Raw genomic sequence first — 19,702 nt, 5'->3', positions numbered from 1 at the left:
CTGAGAGGTAATGATATCTCAGTCCAGTTTTAGGTGGGAATCAAATATCTGGATGAGTGGAACATGGGAAAATTTTATATACATTCCTGAGTTTGGTCTTTATTTTGTTTTTTATTTTTTTGAGATGGAGTCTTGCTCAGTTGCCCAGGCTGGAGTATGGTGGTGCAATCTCGGCTCACTGCAACCTCCGCCTCTCAGGTTCAAGCGATTCTCCTGCCTCAGCCTCCTGAGTAGCTGGGACTACAGGTGCGCGCCACCATGCCTGGCTAATTTTTCTATTTTTAGTAGAGACAGGGTTTCACCATGTTGGCCAGGCTGGACTCAAACTCCTGACCTCAGATGATCCGCCCACCTTGGCATCCCAAAATGCTGGGATTACAGGAGTGAACCACCATGCCTGGCCCTGAGTTTGGTCTTTAAAATGTGGTTTTAGGCTGGGCACAGTGGCTCAGGTCTGTAATTCCAGCACTTTAGGAGGCCAAGGCAGGAGATCACTTGAGTCCAAGAGTTTGAGACTAGCCTAGGCAACATAGAGAGACCCCATCACTACAAAAAGGAAAAAATTAGCCGGCATGGTGGCACATGCCTGTAGTCCCAGCTACTCAGGAGGCTGAGGTGGAAGGATTCCTAATGCCTGGGACGTTGAGGCTGCAGAGAGCTGTGATCGTGCCACTGCACTCCAGCCTGGGTGACAAAGTGAGACCCTGTCTCAATAAATAAATAAATAATCAAAGTAGAGTGAAAAATATAGCAGAAAAGTACTTAAAACTCAAAATCACAAATTCAAAATTCTTAATTAGGAAGGTTTCACATTCTGGGTTTTATAAAGAAAAACATGGAGGACTTAGCATTCAGAGTAGAGTCAAGATTTACAAAGAAAAATTAGAGTAACCAATGTCATCCATGTATTTGGTCAATGAACATGTACTGAGTATCTTTTTATGTACCAGGCACTGTTGCCAGACAGCAGAACTCTTCAAGCGGGAGAAAGAAAGGCTGGGAGATTATTATACCATATTATAACAGGATGATATATAGATTTCAATTCCCATGCTAATTCTGATAAATTGGCAATGGTCATGTCAAAACTCACCAAGAAAGAATGTCATGACTGATTTAACAATATCTGCCACTTGTAATGGATGGAGAGTAGCAGTATATAATACGTATTTGTCATTACAAGCTCATATTATAATGAACATTAAATTCTTAACAGTCATATCAATAATCATATCCTGAATTTGTAAAGCACTTTTCCAAACATTTTTACATATGTTAACTTATTCTGTGCTCAAAAAATTCTCCATGATTAGGTAGGCTGAGGAGTACTTTCGCTTTGCTGGAAACCAGGGGGCACAGAGAGGTATAACTGACTTGCCCATGGCCACGCAGCTAGTTAATGGCAAAAGCTCTATTAGAGCCCAGATTTCCTCATTTCTAAACAATCTGCCCCTAATCTTTAGCGTTAAAGTTGTTAGAACAAAATAGTATGCAGATATTCTCTATTTCTACTAAGGAAAAAACAAGAGGACACTGGTTTAAACTATCATGCAGATTTAAGTTAGACCTAAGGAAGATTTTTCTGACAGTGAAAAGCTGCTAACCATTGGTACGGATAACAAAGAAGCTTGTCATATTTTGTTCCTGGAGACTTTAAAAAATGTTTTATGTGAGTATTTTTTTCTGGGAGAAAATGTCAATAACTGCAAAAGTCCTTTAAGGGGGATTACAGTATTACAGAAGAAGCATGGGTTTTAATCAGCGGTACCTAGATTCAGATGCCTTCTCTTTCAGTTTACCAGCTGGGTGACCTTAGGCCAGTTTAACTTCTCTGGGTCAGCTCTAAACTCAAGATGGTATCACTGGTCACAGAGTTATCATAATGCAATATCATCATAACTTGTAAGTTATGATGGAGTTTCCTTCCTGTCCTTTTAATCAACAAAAACCATTTATGGTTTTTAATCTTAAAATCTTCAGAACTGAAGTGAGAGGAAAAACAACTGCTTAAAATACCTAAAAGAGGAACATATTTTCTTCCCTACTCAAGGCAGATTATCTTCACTAGACTGTAAGGCTTAAGGAGAGGAACAAAATCTTGCCATCTTTCTAATTCTCCTAAACAGGGAACACAGTGCTCTGCACAGGGCAGGTGCTCAGTGAATGCCAAATGGAGCTAACAGATGATTACAGGAATTTTAAAATAAAAAGAGTAATGACAAAAATATGCACTGAAATCTGTGCTGGATTCACCATATAATGATATTTCTATTATTACTAACAAAAACAACAGCAGCTAACACTTACCATATAACTCATTATAGGCCTATAGAAACAGGAGCAAGAGAGTACCTATGGTTTTTTGAAGATGACTAAGTATCCTTCATGGATTAACTTGCTTGAGCTCTGTTAAAGGATGAGAAAACAGAGGCCTCCAGAAAGTAAGTAAGTTACTTACCTACCCTCTCAAGGTCACACAGACAGTAAATGGCAGACCTAAGATGTGGACCCAGGAAGTGAGATTCCAGAGTCTAATACCTAAAACAGTAAAGTTTCCACTGAAAAAAAATATTTAAAGCCTGGGCTCCATGCAGGCAAGCATATAAGTATCTGCCCAACACAGAAAGATGCCAGAAAGAAATACATCAGGAAATCTTCCAGATGCATTTCCTCAGATATAAAGAATGGTAGCACGCTGGAGCATAATAAAGAGTCCTCATAATCCATACAGCCTCAGCACCAATAGGTAGGAGGAACTTATCACAGTGGGTCTCTATTCACAAATAAAGGCCTTCTTTAGAAAAGCAATAGGGTACCCGCTTAGTCAACAGAATCATTTTTAATTGCATCACTGAAATGTCCTTTGCATAGCCAGACATTTAAAACAAATACTTCAAGTGGAGCTGCATGCTGATGCACCTAGAGAAAGAAAAGGGAATACTCATGATGATATCCACGCAAAACCACTGCTGCAGGATCTGTAGAGATACAGGTGATATACACCCACAGAGAAGCATGATAACATGGCAAAGGGAGTCATATCCCCTTTTATAGATATCACTGTTATCACACAGAAATCATTTTCTTCAGAGACAACCAATTAACAAAGGGTTAAGGACACTGTACATTCATCTTTAATCTAGTTCTGTTATTGCCATCTATAAAAACCCAAGGAATCCGGTTATGTTTCTATAGTCTGTAGGAGGCCTTTGAGTAAACAATGATTGGAAAACATGGAAACTGCCTCATTATAATCATTAAAGTTTCAAAAATTAGTTGGGTTCAACTCTGAAACTCTAGCACCTGCCATGACACACTCTGTCACTGGTTATCTGGCCAGTGCAGCTGGGAGTCCGCAAGCTGCCTGCTATCACCAAAGCAGAGAGGACAGGAAGTATTAATGGCCTTGTTAGACCAGCAATAAACAAGGAGTTTGAAACTTCAATTCGTTTAATGGAAAAATGAAGTTACTTTTCGGTAAGTGGAATTTTCAGAATAAATTGCCTTCATAGATTCCAGGAATTGTGGGCTAAGGCAATGAGACTGTCTAAAGCCTGAAGGTTGATAAAAAGTACTTAAGTGCCACACCAGAGTCCCAAGCCTTTACATACAATTCAACAGCCTGTAGAGGAGAGAGAGATTTTAACTTCAGCTCCAAACTATAAGAAAGAAAAACTCTGCTTGTGGATCAGGGGAAATATTTTTCTGAGAACTCTTGGATACTGGAAAATAATCAGAAGACAGGTAAATCTAGATGTACTCTAATGGAGCCACTCAGGACTGTCTTAAAAAGACAAAAATACCTCCTACAGTTGTTACCATCAACGTCAGTTGCTGGCTTTTCCTAAATTTGTCTTCTACCTCAGATCTAAACCATTTGATAACATTAGGGCAATATCATGGCAATCGTGGCCCAGTAAAACCATAGCAAATGTTTTCTGCCTAGGACACTATCTGTTTTCACAGGAAAATTTTTCTCATAGAAAAACTGTAGGAAAAGCCATGGATGAGCTGAGAAGACCAAACCTATCTCTTGGAAAACAACAGTAGGAGCGTGGATTAGAATGTCTTGGTGTGTGAAACAGGCAGACAATCCTGAAACATCTTCTCCTGGACGTAAGGCATGAAAATTTCTATACACTTAGGAGGCTTCTAGGAAACAGAAACGACAAAAATGGAATGGGCTTCATTCATTTTTTTTTAAACACATGCCTTACAGTGAGCTATGAAGGGTCTAGAGAAGAACACCACCCTTTCAGCTCACCTCTGGCTTCTTGCAGTTTCTTGAGCTCTGCTTCTCGTTCGGTTTTGCTCTGCTTACTTCGAACCCCAAGGGCACTGATGACTAACCTTCTGGCTAGGGCTGCTGAAGTCTCAGGACGCTCCTTTGCTGGCTGGAGGAACTCTGAATGGAAGAAAGGAAGGAAGTAGGAAGGAGTCAAGAAGAGAGAGCACTCTAGCTTCAAGTGATTTAACTCAGTAATTAACATACAAAATAGACTAACAAGGGCTGCATCAGCAGTAATTAATACAAGTCTGATAGATGATGATCAGAGGAAATTAACATGGCAAAGCACAAACAACCCTGGCTTCATTATCTGCATTAACAAAGTATCTTACAGTGACTCTATCAGGCAGCTAAACACAGAGGTAAACTAGGTAGGGATGTCATCAGAAACTGATTGCTGCATTGCCTGCAGTTAGTTCTCACACACTCCAAGTGGCTGCTCAGATGCCATATTTCTAACATGGTCATTTCCCTTTTATTTATTTTTTCTTAAAAACATATTTCTTTTAACACTAAAAATAAAAGTGATATGTCTTTAGATGTCTGGATGCTATAAAACTTCTGGAAAGAACAATAATACCACCATCAGCAAGAAAAAAACCCAGAGATTATAGACTCACCAGCATAAGCTCTAGCTTTGGCCTTGGCTGCTCTTGTGGCCTGTGACAAGGGACGAATCTTCACCATGGTGTGTTTAATACCCAACGCATCACGAGCTGCAAAGAGGAATAAAAGGAAGCAGAAGACATGAAGTAGGGTGATGCAAAGGAACAACTAGGGATAGCTCTTAGTATTTCCTAGATGTTATGCTTTTTTTTCAAAGCAAGCAAAAGAGACAGATCTAAAGATCAACGTGGCAGTAATTATTTTAGATCAGGTATCAGCAAACTATGGCTCCATGACCAAATCCAGCCAACCACCTGTTTTTATATTTATTTACAAAGTAATTTTATTATTTTACTGAAGCAGAGCCATGCCCATTTGGTTTGTATATTGTCTATGGCTGCTTTCTTGCTCCAACAGCAGAGTTAAGTAGTGACAGAGACCTGATGCTCCACAAAGCCTAAAATATTGTATTTACTGTTTGGCCCTTTATAGAATAATTTTGCAGATCCATATTCTAGGTGGTTCAGATAGGAACTAACGTTTCAATATCTCTATTTTCTTTGAATGCCTCTGCATCAGATCTATCATGAGGCCAATGGTATATGTAAGAAGGCCCAATCATATATTCAGAGGGTATGTATTATAATTTCTCACTAGACAGGTTAAAGGGCTAATTAAATTCACTTGTCTAGGATGGAAAAAAAAAATCACCAATATTTTAAGAGCCCCATTGGATTCTTCAATCTCTACCTTAATCTGTTTACATACTATCATGACAGACAGTTATGTGTACAAATAACCTTGGAAGGTGTTGACTCTATCTCTCCAAATACCACTGGACTAAGGTGAAAGGTGAGAATGGGTACCAAAGTACCTTACCTCAAAAAAACCACTAACTGCCCTATTACCTACACTGGCTGAATAAGATGCCAACTTGCTCAAATAGAAGGGAAATAGAAAAAGTAGCATGAGAAAATGAACAATAAGAAAGGAAGATTGAAAGCCACTGGGTGAATACCTGTAATTGGACTGGAGAATACTCCTAGGGCATGTGTATCATCCACCCATTTAATATCAAATCCTTTCTTTCTGCAACACAAAAAAACAATTTTATTTCCTAAAATAAAATTTACTTTTATGAAACATCTCACAAATAGAATCTCATAAAGCATTTCACAAGATAGAAACACTCAACGAGTGCACAGGTGGAATGGGGATAATGACACAGAAAACAGCTTGGAGGACAGAAGAAGCCATTGAATTTTAAAAGCAATAATACCATCATAAACAAGTACCCAGGAGTATTTTACGTTCTCAGCCATTTTATAGACATCAACTAATTAATCCTCACAAGTCCCTTGGGGATGTAAAGTATTTAATGCACTATTTACAAGAGATGTTCTTATGGGCAGGGAATGAGAAGAAATGGAAAGAGGAAGCAGAGGAGGGGTAGAATATAAGAGGAGTAGGTAGGCAGGGAAGGTCACCTGGATTTAATGCAAATGTAAACTCTGTCCTTGAGGACAGAGACAGAAAGAGAAGAGAATGGGGTAGGGGAGATTATACTGAAGATGTCATTCAATTTTTTTAAAAAAGTCAAGTAATGGGGAAAAAAGGGGGCAACTATAATCAGAGAGGCTGATCTATTCTTCACTTGTTGCAGAAGGGAGGTTAAAAAAAATAAGAAAAAATTAGAAAGAATTATGTGGCAAAGTCAGAAAAATTCAGGATGAAAGGAATCATGATAAGAGAAATATCAGACCAGATTAGAAAGCATCAAAAGAATGAACATTTAAGTACTAGAAAAACACTTTTATTTTGGAGAACAGCTACCTAGTGAGCACAAGGAACGTCAGGATGATGACATAACAGTTATATTTTTCAGCTAAGAGCTTAAAAATGCTCATGGACTCAGGGTTCTGCCACCTTGAGACCCTGGGCAAGTTTAACCTCTCTTGAAGCTAGGTCGGCTCATCTGTAAAAATGAGGAAAGTATGTTCCCCACACAGTTGTTGTGAAAATGGAAATGAGATCATCCATGACAAGGCAAAGAAGATGGTGTTGAGCACTTCATGGGCATCTAATAAATTAATGGTGTTCATTACTTTTATTATTAATAGCAATGTTCATCAATATTAATATTTTCATTTTTATAAATCACAGATGGGTTCTAGAGGGCCTTTTATACTTCAAAATTTCATAATCCTTTAAAATTTTTCTCTTTGGGGAATGTTTTTGAATTTGATAGAAACATGGTCTTGCAGGTGAGATTATCAAGAAACAAAGCAAAGGGAAGTAAATAGTTTGTAAGAGTTAACTGATCTTCAAGAAATTCTAGACATCAACAAACTGATCCTTAGTTTTAAGAATCACCATTATTTATGACAGTCTACGGTAGTTCTAACAGGATTTGATCCCTCTGACTGCTTTTAAAAAATCTATTATGAATTTTATGTTGAACAGGTTCTGATACTAGATTTTAACCTAATTCTAATAAGTAAGACTGACCTACACACTATACATTTAAAGTTTATGGCAGAGATTAACTGTCATCCAGGATCCATTCACCCTTTCTTTCTGTTAGTTATAGAACTGATGCTCCCCACCGAATTAAGTTTAACTGATTAAACAAGTACATGGCTGCTAGTTTTGCCTGTTCTAGAACTTCATATGAAAACAGAACACTTGTTTTTATAAATAAAGTTTTAGTTTACAGCCATGCTCATTTATGTATTGTTTTTGCTTGCTTCTGTTTAACAATGGCAGAGTTGTCTAAAATACTTACTTATCCTTTAAGAAAAAGTTAAGGGCTATACCCTGACTTATATAGAATCTTACACATTCAAGGTGAATTTTAAATTTAAATTTGTTATATCACACTACAGACCTGGTTCATTTTAAATATCAGGACTGAAACATTAAAGTATAATTCTTCTTGATACTGACTTTCTTCCAGACCCTGAAAATCTTCTTAATAACTTTCTTTCTGGATTATCATCTCTTTATTCCTGAAGCTTATTTTTTTCTTATAAGCTAAATATACAAAGGTATATACTTCTAACTCTTTTAACTTCTCCTATGTAAGTATCAGCTATACACATACCAAGGGTTAGTGCAAGTGTTCTCAAACCCACATATATCAGTGTGAGTTGATATTTTCACCATGGAATTAAATAAAATTAAACCAATGAAACAGGAGCAGAGCGTAAAAAAGAAGAGTTATTTTGTCTATAAAAACTTAGTTAAGGCCAGGCGTGGTAACTCACACTTGTAATCCCAGCACTTTGGGAGGCTGAAGTAGGCAGATGGCTTAAGTGCAGGAGTTTGAGACTAACCTGGGCAACATGGTGAAACCCTGTCTCTACAAAAAAATACAAAAATTAGCCAGGCATGGTGACACACACCTGTGGTCCCAGCTACTTGGGAGGCTAAGCTGGGAGGATTGCTTGAGCCCAGGAAGTCGAGGCTGCAGTGACCCCAAAAGAAGGCAAGAAAGAAAAAGATAGGACAAATAAACACATAAAGATGGCAGGCAATGTGACAATACATCCAAATATATCAACAATTACAATATATATTAATGGACTAAATGCACCATGAAGTCATCACTGATGACAGTCTTCTTAAATGCTAAAATGGGGGCTAGAAAGGCTACCTGACATTTTTAAGGAACTTAGAACAGTAGTTTAATATAGAAAATTTCTACTGGACCTGGAAAAGACAATAAACCAGCCTGATGCTAAAATATGAAAAACAGGGGATATAAAAAACAAGAGATGATTTCTCAGAAAACATTTTTTAAAGACTTCATCTCACCCTCCCTAACATCCACAATCATTTGGATACTCACTGATAACTGCAGAAAACCCGTAGAAGGTCTTCAGTACGAAATTCTTGGGGAAAGTCATAAATTTCAATGACATGTGGGAATTCACAATCACTGAGGTCAATATCAGGAACTTCATGATTGTAGTAATCAAATCCAGGTTCCTGGATGCTCTCTCTGCTCTTGGTATTCCCTGATAACTAGAAAGGAAGAAGCACGTTAAGTGCCGGTTACATTAAACCTGGCTATTGTAAAATATATTCCTATATATAAACAATCCTCCTCCCTTTCTCTACATGTTCCCATTCCTCAACCTTTGGCATAGTCTCTGTATTAATTCTACTCACAGATACAATAATGATCAGGTGCTTATCGCCCAGTTTATACTATACATATGGAACTGTTGAAAAAGTGTTGAAATTCCAGCAGACAGGCAATGCATGAAACTCAACTTGCATCTCTAACCAGCACACGAGAAAACACAGACTGAATACTGTTGGGAGTTATAAATGGCACATCTTGGAAAATGAAGCTTAGATAATAGCTGAAGAGATTAATTAATAATATTTGTTTTAATTGAGCTTACTGACCAGGCTCATAGTTTCTTTTCTGGAAGTGAACAAAAATGAAAAAAAGTTTTTAAATAAAATTCAAAAAAACTTTTTTACTTCACTTTTTGTTGAATGTATTAAAGGGTGAGGAGACAGCTTACAAAGGCATTTGTTAAGACAAATTAAGTGGTACAAGTAGTTATACTTAATGTCCTTAGCATGAGACCTACCTTAAGGAATGCGCATATAGCAGGCTAGTGAAGGAATTAATAAAAGAGGTAACAAATTAAAATTCTACTGTCCTATAAAAAAAGCTGAATTTCACACTGGAAGCAAAAGAAAGAAAACGGGAAAGTGGAAAGCGGCAGCAAAGCCATGACAGTCATTCTGTCATTCACCTGTTATAAAACCTAGACACTGTTTGTGTAGAGGGAAATTTATAGCACTAAATGCCCACAAGAGAAAGCAGGAAAGATCCAAAATTGACACCCTAACATCACAATTAAAAGAACTAGAGAAGCAAGAACAAACACATTCAAAAGCTAGCAGAAGGCAAGAAATAACTAAGATCAGAGCAGAACTGAAGGAGACAGAGACACAAAAAACCCTTCAAAAAAATCAATGAATCCAGGAGCTGGTTTTCTGAAAAGATCAACAAAATTGATAGACCACTAGCAAGATTAACAAAGAAGAAAAGAGAGAAGAATCAAATAGACGCAAAAAAAATGATAAAGGGGATATCACCACCGATCCCACAGAAATACAAACTACCATCAGAGAATACTATAAACACCTCTACGCAAATAAACTGGAAAATCTAGAAGAAATGGATAAATTCCTCGACACATACACTCTCCCAAGACTAAACCAGGAAGAAGTTGAATCTCTGAATAGACCAATAACAGTATCTGAAATTGAGGCAATAATTAATAGCTTACCAACCAAAAAAAGTCCAGGACCAGACGGATTCACAGCTGAATTCTACCAGAGGTACAAGGAGGAGCTGATACCATTCCTTCTGAAACTATTCCAATCAATAGAAAAAGAGGGAATCCTCCCTAACTCATTTTATGAGGCCAGCATCATCCTGATACCAAAGCCTGGCAGAGATACAACAAAAAAAGAGAATTTTAGACCAATATCCCTGATGAACATTGATGCAAAAATCCTCAATAAAATACTGGCAAAACGAATGCAGCAGCACATCAAAAAGCTTATCCACCATGATCAAGTTGGCTTCATCCCTGGGATGCAAGGCTGATTCAACATACGCAAATCAATAAATGTAATCCAGCATATAAACAGAACCAACAACAAAAACTACATGATTATCTCAATAGATGCAGAAAAGGCCTTTGACAAAATTCAACAGCCCTTCATGCTAAAAACTCTCAATAAATTAGGTATTGATGGGACGTATCTCAAAATAATAAGAGCCATTTATGACAAACCCACAGCCAATATCATACTGAATGGGCAAAAACTGGAAGCATTCCCTTTGAAAACTGGCACAAGACAGGGATGCCCTCTCTCACCAATCCCATTCAACATAGTGTTGGAAGTTCTGGCTAGGGCAATCAGGCAGGAGAAAGAAATAAAGGGTAATCAATTAGGAAAAGAGGAAGTCAAATTGTCCCTGTTTGCAGATGACATGATTGTATATCTAGAAAACCCCATTGTCTCAGCCCAAAATCTCCTTAAGCTGACAGGCAACTTCAGCAAATCTCAGGATACAAAATCAATGTGCAAAAATCACAAGCATTCCTACACACCAATAACAGACAAACAGCCAAATCATGAGTGAACTCCCATTCACAACTGCTTCAAAGAGAATAAAATACCCAGGAACCCAACTTACAAGGGATGTGAAGGACCTCTTCAAGGAGAACTACAAACCACTGCTTGATGAAATAAAAGAGGATACAAACAAATGGAAGAACATTCCATGCTCATGGGTAGGAAGAATCAATATCGTGAAAATGGCCATACTGCCCAAGGTCATTTATAGATTCAATGCCATCCCCATCAAGCTACCAATGACTTTCTTCACAGAATTGGAAAAAAACTACTTTAAAGTTCATATGGAACCAAAAAAGAGCCCGCATTGCCAAGTCAATCCTAAGCCAAAAGAACAAAGCTGGAGGCATCACACTACCTGACTTCAAACTATACTACAAGGCTACAGTAACCAAAACAGCATGGTACTGGTACCAAAACAGAGATACAGGCCAATGGAACAGAACAGAGGCCTCAGAAATAATACCACACATCTACAACTATCTGATCTTTGACAAACCTGACAAAAACAAGAAATGGGGAAAGGATTCCCTATTTAATAAATGGTGCTGGGAAAACTGGCTGGCCATATGTAGAAAGCTGAAACTGGATCTCTCCCTTACACCTTATACAAAAATTAATTCAAGATGGATTAAAGACTTAAATCTTAGACCTAAAACCATAAAAACCCTAGAAGAAAACCTAGACAATACCACTCAGGACACAGGCATGGGCAAGGACTTCATGTCTAAAACACCAAAAGCAATGGCAACAAAAGCCAAAATTGACAAATGAGATCTAATTAAACTAAAGAGCTTCTGCACAGCAAAAGAAACTACCATCAGAGTGAACAGGCAACCTACAGAATGGGAGAAAATTTTTGCAATCTACTCATCTGACAAAGATGAGTAATATCTTTATCCACAAAGAACTGAAACAAATATACAAGAAAAAAACAAAAACCGCATCAACAAGTGGGCGAAGGATATGAACAGATGCTTCTCAAAAGAAGACATTTATGCAGCCAAAAGACACATGAAAAAATGCTCATCATCACTGGTCATCAGAGAAATGCAAATCAAAACCACAATGAGATACCATCTCACACCAGTTAGAATGGCGATCATTAAAAAGTCAGGAAACGGCAGGTGCTGGAGAGGATGTGGAGAAACAGGAACACTTTTACACTGTTGGTGGGACTATAAACTGGTTCAACCATTGTGGAAGACAGTGTGGCAATTCCTCAGGGATCTAGAACTAGAAATACCATTTTGACCCAGCCATCCCATTACTGGGTATATACCCAAAGGATTATAAATCATGCTGCTATAAAGACACATGCACACATATGTTTGTTGCGGCTCTTTTCACAATAGGAAAGACTTGGAACCAACCCAAATGTCCAATAATGATAGACTGGATTAAGAAAATGCGGCACATATACACCATGGAATACTATGCAGCCATAAAAAATGATGAGTTCATGTCCTTTGTAGGGACATGGATGAAGCTGGAAACCATCATTCTCAGCAAACTATCGCAAGGACAAAAAACCAAACATCACATGTTCTCACTCATAGGTGGGAATTGGACAATGAGAACACTTGGACACAGGAAGGGGGACATCACACACTGGGGCCTGTTGTGGGGTGGGGGGAGGGGGGAGGGATAGCATTAGGAGATATACCTAATGTAAATGACGAGTTAATGGGTGCAGCACACCAACATGGCACCTGTATACATATGTAACAAACCTGCACGTTGTGCACATGTACCCTAGAACTTAAAGTATAATTAAAAAAAAAAAAACACACTGCTGATGACCCAAAGCCACCAGATCCTTAGATAATATTTTTTTCTCTCTCTCTCTCTCTCTCTGTTAATCAAAAGTTCAACCAGGTCCCTTCAAGCTTCCTCTGGTTTTAATACTGTGTCTCTTTTCCCATGAAATGAGGAAAATAAGAACTTGCAATGCCAGGAATATATATCTCCTTTCCTTGGAGAAGTTGAAAAATGGATTCAAGAGTTTTATTGGGAGAAGGAGGAAGGTGATTTGGATAATATCAATAAAAATTATTAGTTATTCCTGTGCCTCCAGTTCCTTTGCTCTACTAAGCCTCAGTTTTACATGTAAAACATGGGAATAATAACAGTACCTATACTTCATAGATAAGTGCATGGACTAAAGGAGATGATATGGTAAGTGCTTAGCATACTGCTTGGCACATAAGTATTCAGTAAATTAAACCCACTTTAAATGAATTTTAACCAAGTGCTAAGTCTGTTACATGCCAAACACCATATTAGTTCCACTCTGCTTAGGATGTAGAAAGCTGAAGAGAATGTTCTTCCCACTGTAACAAGAGAAAAGACCAGCTGATCTATAAAATCATAACTTTTCTTGAGTTTACCAGAGAGCTGAGTTTGTAAGATAACAAGGGAAACTGCTTATCTTAAAATCCATACAATGACAAGTCTCTCCCAAAGAGAAACAGAATACATAAACTGTTTTGCCTTTGGCAGACCACTGGAAGAAGTGATCACCACATAAGTGGGCAAGAAGATATCAGTTAAACTTTAATAAATTCTTAAACGTCTAGAGTAGATTAGTGTTAACAGTTTGGAATAACTCAGAGGCCAGGGACAAAAGGAGTCTGCAATAACTTGCAAGTCAATCCTTATGCCAGTGCCACACTGTTTTGGTTACTGTAGCTTTATAGTACTCTTTGAAATCAAGAAGCTTACTAGAAAGCCTGAGTCCTCCAACTTTGTTCTTTTCAAAATCACTTTTGATTATTTAGGGCACTTTGCATTTCCAGAGAATTTGAGGATCTGCTTGTCAATTTCTGCAAAAAATTTTCTGCCAACCAGGCAGCTGGGATTGCACTGAATATGTAAATCAACTTAGGAAATATCTGAACAATATTAAGTTCTCCAGTAGATAAACATGGGATGTCTTTCCATTTCTCTAAGTCCTTAATTTCCTCCAACAGTTTTATAGTTTTCAGAGTATAAGTTTTATACCTCTTTTGTTAAATGTATTCCTAAATGTTTTATTCTTTTTGAGGTTATTGTAAAATTGTTTTCTTCATTTTCTGCATTGACTTTGAGTTACTTTGCAAAACCCAAACAAAACAAGGAACTGCATGTTTGTACATTCATAAATTGGGGCTAAATAATACACTGTCAAAGATACAATGCAAATCACAAAATATCTTAGAAATATAAATCCTGAGAAATGTTATAGGCCAGGCATGGTGGCACAGACCTGTAATCCCAGCACTTTGGGAGGCCCAGGCAGGCAAACTGCTTGAGTTCAAGACCAGCCTGGGCAACATGGCAAAACCCTGCCTCTACAAAAAATACAAAACATTAGCTGGGCATGGAGGCACACACCTGTAATCCCAGTTACTCAGGGTGGGAGTGCTGAGGCCGGAGGATAGCTTGAGTCCGGGAGGTCGAGGCTGCAGTGAGCCAAGACTGTGCCACTACACTCCAACCTGGGTTACCGAGCCAAGACTTTGTACCAAAAAAAAAAGTTATAAAAAGGAAGGAAATGACAGGATAGTCTGGCAAGAAAATTTGATTATGCTCCTTTGCTCTAATCTAGTCAGCAAAGCTAAACTTGTATACTTATATCTCATTTCCGAGGTACCTATTAAACATTTGGCTTCTGACACTGATTAAAAACAGTGTTAATAATAGCAAAAAACATAATTCTTGTTCTACATTTCATGAAACAAACAAAGGCTACGAGTTACATACTTCTGATCAGTTCTTCCTGTATCACTCAGAATCCACAATCATCAGAGATTCCTAACTTTTCCTAAAGGAGGAAGAACTTCATTTCCCCCAGGGTACTGATATTGTTGAGATCAACTTACATTTCCCCAGTAACACATTTTTTTTGTGGAGGTAGGATATCATACTGTTAATGGAACTTTCTTTCCTAAGAATCTCAGCAAAACATGCAAGAGAACTTGACAGAAAGAAGGAGAGGATTTGTGGCATAAAAGGGAGAAAGTGTCAAAGAGAGGATAACATGGGATGAAGATGGAAGTGAGGCAAAGAAAGGCTGTGAAGAGGGATGGGGAGGTAGGACCACTGACACAGAGTGATGACACATGGCAGTATGGGAAGCTTTAAGAAAAAGCTCTACAATCTGATGTACTGATTATGTACTTTGGCAGTAGGCCTGAACTGTAGCTGCCTGTCACATGTGGCTATGTAATAAGTAAAATGTGGCTAGGTCAAATTGAGATATGCTGTAAGTATAAAATATCCCACAGATTTCAAGACTTAATACAAAAAAAAAGTCTTTAATAATTTTTTATACCGATTACATGTTGAAATGGTATTTTGAACATATAAGGTTAAAACATATTATTAATTTTACCTGTTATTACTTTTCTAATATGGCTACTAGAAAATTCAAAACCATACATGTGGTTCACATTTGTGACTTGCATTGTATTTATACTGTAGACAACAGAAACATTTACCTTAAGAATCACATGTATTTGGGCAATCCCTCCTATAAAGACAATATGAAACCTTCATAATATTTTTTATTAGGGCTAAGAATGTCTGATAGAGAAAAAACAGATGGTAGAGGTTTAGAATTTCATTCATTCTGATCTATCTATTATAGACCAAGGGAAAGTTTACAAATGATTCAGAGAAAACAATTTTGAGTTATGAATCACAAATATTTTTAGGATCTTAAACAGTGGTCTGTGTTGCTATTTATAAAGCATAAATGATATGTGAGTATTCCTTCATATGCACAACTAGCTTCCACAAAACCATTCAACTAAATTAAAATTAACTTCCCGAAATAAAGGGTTTGAAGACACTTAGGGCCTAGCAGTCTGGTCTTGAAAACAAGTCTATAAACTATTACCCAACTAGTAATGATGTTATTGCCCTGATGCCTATTTGCAGAGGGATAAAAGGATAGGGGAGAGAGCACAAGATCAACAAGGCATGCATCATTGAGTTTTTATTTTTTGTTTTCTGTTCATTTAATACTTAGTTCTTCAACATATAAAAGGAAAAAAACAAGAAATTCTGAAGTCACATACCAATTATTCCCCACAGACAAAAAAAAAAAAAAAAAAAAGCCACATTATGCCCCTCCTAGCTGCTGCCACTGGCACCCACACACACCATGAGGGGAACCTGAAAGCAGACCTGCCCACCTGTCACTCATGCACACCTTCCTGGGGCCTAAGAATGAGCCTACACAGCTTTCCGCTGCTACAACAATGAGCGGCACCCAAGCACACTGTCTGAGGGCTAGGGATTAGCCTGCCCCACTTGCCACAGCCTGCATTCAAGTGCAACATCAGGGAGCCTGGAGATTGACCCGCCACAACCCCCCACCTGCGTAATTATTCTGCGTGCTGCTTGGGAGCCAGAGGGATAGCCCACTGCTGCTCCTACCATCACCAAAACACATTGCCCAGGAGCCCAAGGACCCATATGCTCACCCAGCACACTGTTGCCACTGCTGACACCCAAGTAAAATGCCTGGAGGCCTAAGGATCAGCCTGTCCAGACTCACTACCTTTGGTGCACAGAACGCTGCCTGAAGCCCTAAGGATCAGCACACTCAGCCTGCTGTTGTCCAAGGACTGGCCTCTACCTGGTGTCCTCATCCCCAGCAAAGTTCTACTACAGCTTCCACTAACCACCACAGCCTAAGCCATTGAAAAACTCACAGACACAAATAACTGATTACAGCCCAAGAAATCATACAGAAACTATGCTACTTTACCCACCCAGAATCAAAACCAAAGTGCCTGACCCAACCAAAAGAATAGATATATCTATAGGAAAAAGTATTTTCCCTATGAAAGCCAATCCATAAAATTTGAAGAAGTGACTATTATACTAGATGCACAGATATGAATGAAAGAACACAAGAAACATAAAAAAGCAAGGAAACATAACACCTCCAAAAGAACACAGTAATTATTCACCAACATTCCAATGAAAAATAAATCTTGCATCCCAGGGATGAAGCCCACTTGATCATGGTGGATAAGCTTTTTGATGTGCTGCTGCATTCGTTTTGCCAGTATTTTATTGAGGATTTTTGCATCAATGTTCATCAAGGATATTGGTCTAAAATTCTCTTTTTTGGTTGTGTCTCTGCCTGGCTTTGGTATCAAAATGATGCTGGCCTCATAAAATGAGTTAGGGAGGATTCCCTCTTTTTCTATTGATTGGAATAGTTTCAGAAGGAATGGTACCAGTTCCTCCTTGTACCTCTGGTAGAATTCAGCTGTGAATCCATCTGGTCCTGGACTCTTTTTGGTTGGTAAGCTACTGATTATTGCCACAATTTCAGATCCTGTTATTGGTCTATTCAGAGATTCAACTTCTTCCTGGTTTAGTCTTGGGAGAGTGTATGTGTCGAGGAATTTATCCATTTCTTCTAGATTTTCCAGTTTATTTGCGTAGAGGTGCTTATAGTATTCTCTGATGGTAGTTTGTATTTCTGTGGGATCGGTGGTGATATCCCCTTTATCATTTTTTATTGCATCTATTAGATTCTTCTCTCTTTTTTTCTTTATTAGTCTTGCTAGCGGTCTATCAATTTTGTTGATCCTTTCAGAAAACCAGCTCCTGGATTCATTAATTTTTTGAAGGGTTTTTGGATGCAAGGCTGGTTCGATATACGCAAATCAATAAATGTAATCCAGCATATAAACAGAGCCAAAGACAAAAACCACATGATTATCTCAATAGATGCAGAAAAAGCCTTTGACAAAATTCAACAACACTTCATGCTAAAAACTCCCAATAAATTAGGTATTGATGGGAAGTATTTCAAAATAATAAGAGCTATCTATGACACACCCACAGCCAATATCATACTGAATGGGCAAAAACTGGAAGCATTCCCTTTGAAAACTGGCACAAGACAGGGATGCCCTCTCTCACCACTCCTATTCAACATAGTGTTGGAAGTTCTGGCCAGGGCAATTAGGCAGGAGAAGGAAATAAAGGGTATTCAATTAGGAAAAGAGGAAGTCAAATTGTCCCTGTTTGCAGATGACATGATTGTATATCTAGAAAACCCCACTGTCTCAGCCCAAAATCTCCTTAAGCTGATAAGCAACTTCAGCAAAGACTCAGGATACAAAATCAATGTACAAAAATCACAAGCATTCTTATACACCAGCAACAGACAAACAGAGAGCCAAATCATGAGTGAACTCCACTCACAATTGCTTCAAAGAGAATAAAATACCTAGGAATCCAACTTACAAGGGATGTGAAGGACCTCTTCAAGGAGAACTACAAACCACTGCTCAAGGAAATAAAAAAGGATACAAACAAATGGAAGAACATTCCATGCTCATGGGTAGGAAGAATCAATATCGTGAAAATGGCCATACTGCCCAAGGTAATTTACAGATTCAATGCCATCCCCATCAAGCTACCAATGCCTTTCTTCACAGAATTGGAAAAAACTACTTTAAAGTTCATATGGAACCAAAAAAGAGCCCGCATTGCCAAGTCAATCCTAAGCCAAAAGAACAAAGCTGGAGGCATCACGCTACCTGACTTCAAACTATATTACAAGGCTACAGTAACCAAAACAGCATGGTACTGGTACCAAAACAGACATATAGATCAATGGAACAGAACAGAGCCCTCAGAAATAACGCCGCATATCTACAACTATCTGATCTTTGACAAACCTGACAAAAACAAGCAATGGCGAAAGGATTCCCTATTTAATAAATGGTGCTGGGAAAACTGGCTGGCCATATGTAGAAAGCTGAAACTGGATCCCTTCCTTACACCTTATACAAAAATCAATTCAAGATGGATTAAAGACTTAAATGTTAGATCTAAAACCATAAAAACCCTAGAAGAAAACCTAGGCATTACCATTCAGGACATAGGCATGGGCAAGGACTTCATGTCTAAAACACCAAAAGCAATGGCAACAAAAGCCAAAATTGACAAATGGGATCTAATTAAACTCAAGAGCTTCTGCACAGCAAAAGAAACTACCATCAGAGTGAACAGGCAACCTACAAAATGGGAGAAAATTTTTGCAACCTACTCATCTGACAAAGGGCTAATATCCAGAATCTACAATGAACTCAAACAAATTTACAAGAAAAAAACAAACAACCCCATCAAAAAGTGGGCGAAGGACATGAACAGACACTTCTCAAAAGAAGACATTTATGCAGCCAAAAGACACATGAAAAAAGGCTCATCATCACTGGCCATCAGAGAAATGCAAATCAAAACCACAATGAGATACCATCTCACACCAGTTAGAATGGCAATCATTAAAAAGTCAGGAAACAACAGGTGCTGGAGAGGATGTGGAGAAATAGGGACACTTTTACACTGTTGGTGGGACTGTCAACTAGTTCAACCATTGTGGAAGTCAGCGTGGCGATTCCTCAGGGATCTAGAACTGGAAATACCATTTGACCCAGCCATCCCATTACTGGGTATATACCCAAAGGACTATAAATCATGCTGCTATAAAGACACATGCACACGTATGTTTACTGCGGCATTATTCACAATAGCAAAGACTTGGAACCAACCCAAATGTCCTACAATGACAGACTGGATTAAGAAATTGTGGCACATATACACCACGGAATACTATGC

The 19,702-nt window shown here is 38.3% G+C and overlaps 1 protein-coding gene across 43 annotated transcripts in view; it reads right to left on the bottom strand.

The window, feature by feature from the left end:
* Window positions 1-19,702, bottom strand: part of R3HCC1L (R3H domain and coiled-coil containing 1 like) — a 110,839-nt gene that overhangs the window by 4,482 nt on the left and 86,655 nt on the right. For 35 of the 43 annotated variants that reach the window (XM_063781000.1, XM_063781001.1, XM_063781014.1 and 32 more), the window contains 4 exons: window positions 8,745-8,920; window positions 5,913-5,983; window positions 4,909-5,004; window positions 4,265-4,405 (listed from right to left, as the gene is read on the bottom strand). In XM_063781000.1, coding sequence (XP_063637070.1) covers window positions 4,265-4,405; window positions 4,909-5,004; window positions 5,913-5,983; window positions 8,745-8,920 — 484 coding nt within the window. Of the gene's footprint in view, window positions 1-2,820; window positions 2,920-4,264; window positions 4,406-4,908; window positions 5,005-5,912; window positions 5,984-8,744; window positions 8,921-19,702 lie in introns of those variants that run through there. The other 8 variants (XM_063781020.1, XM_063781016.1, XM_063781017.1 and 5 more) reach the window with 1 other exon arrangement.

This window comes from Pan troglodytes, chromosome 8 (genome assembly GCF_028858775.2).
Source record: "Pan troglodytes isolate AG18354 chromosome 8, NHGRI_mPanTro3-v2.0_pri, whole genome shotgun sequence".
In the NCBI taxonomy this organism is placed as follows: domain Eukaryota; kingdom Metazoa; phylum Chordata; class Mammalia; order Primates; family Hominidae; genus Pan; species Pan troglodytes.
This window is presented reverse-complemented; position numbering and strand designations above follow the sequence as displayed.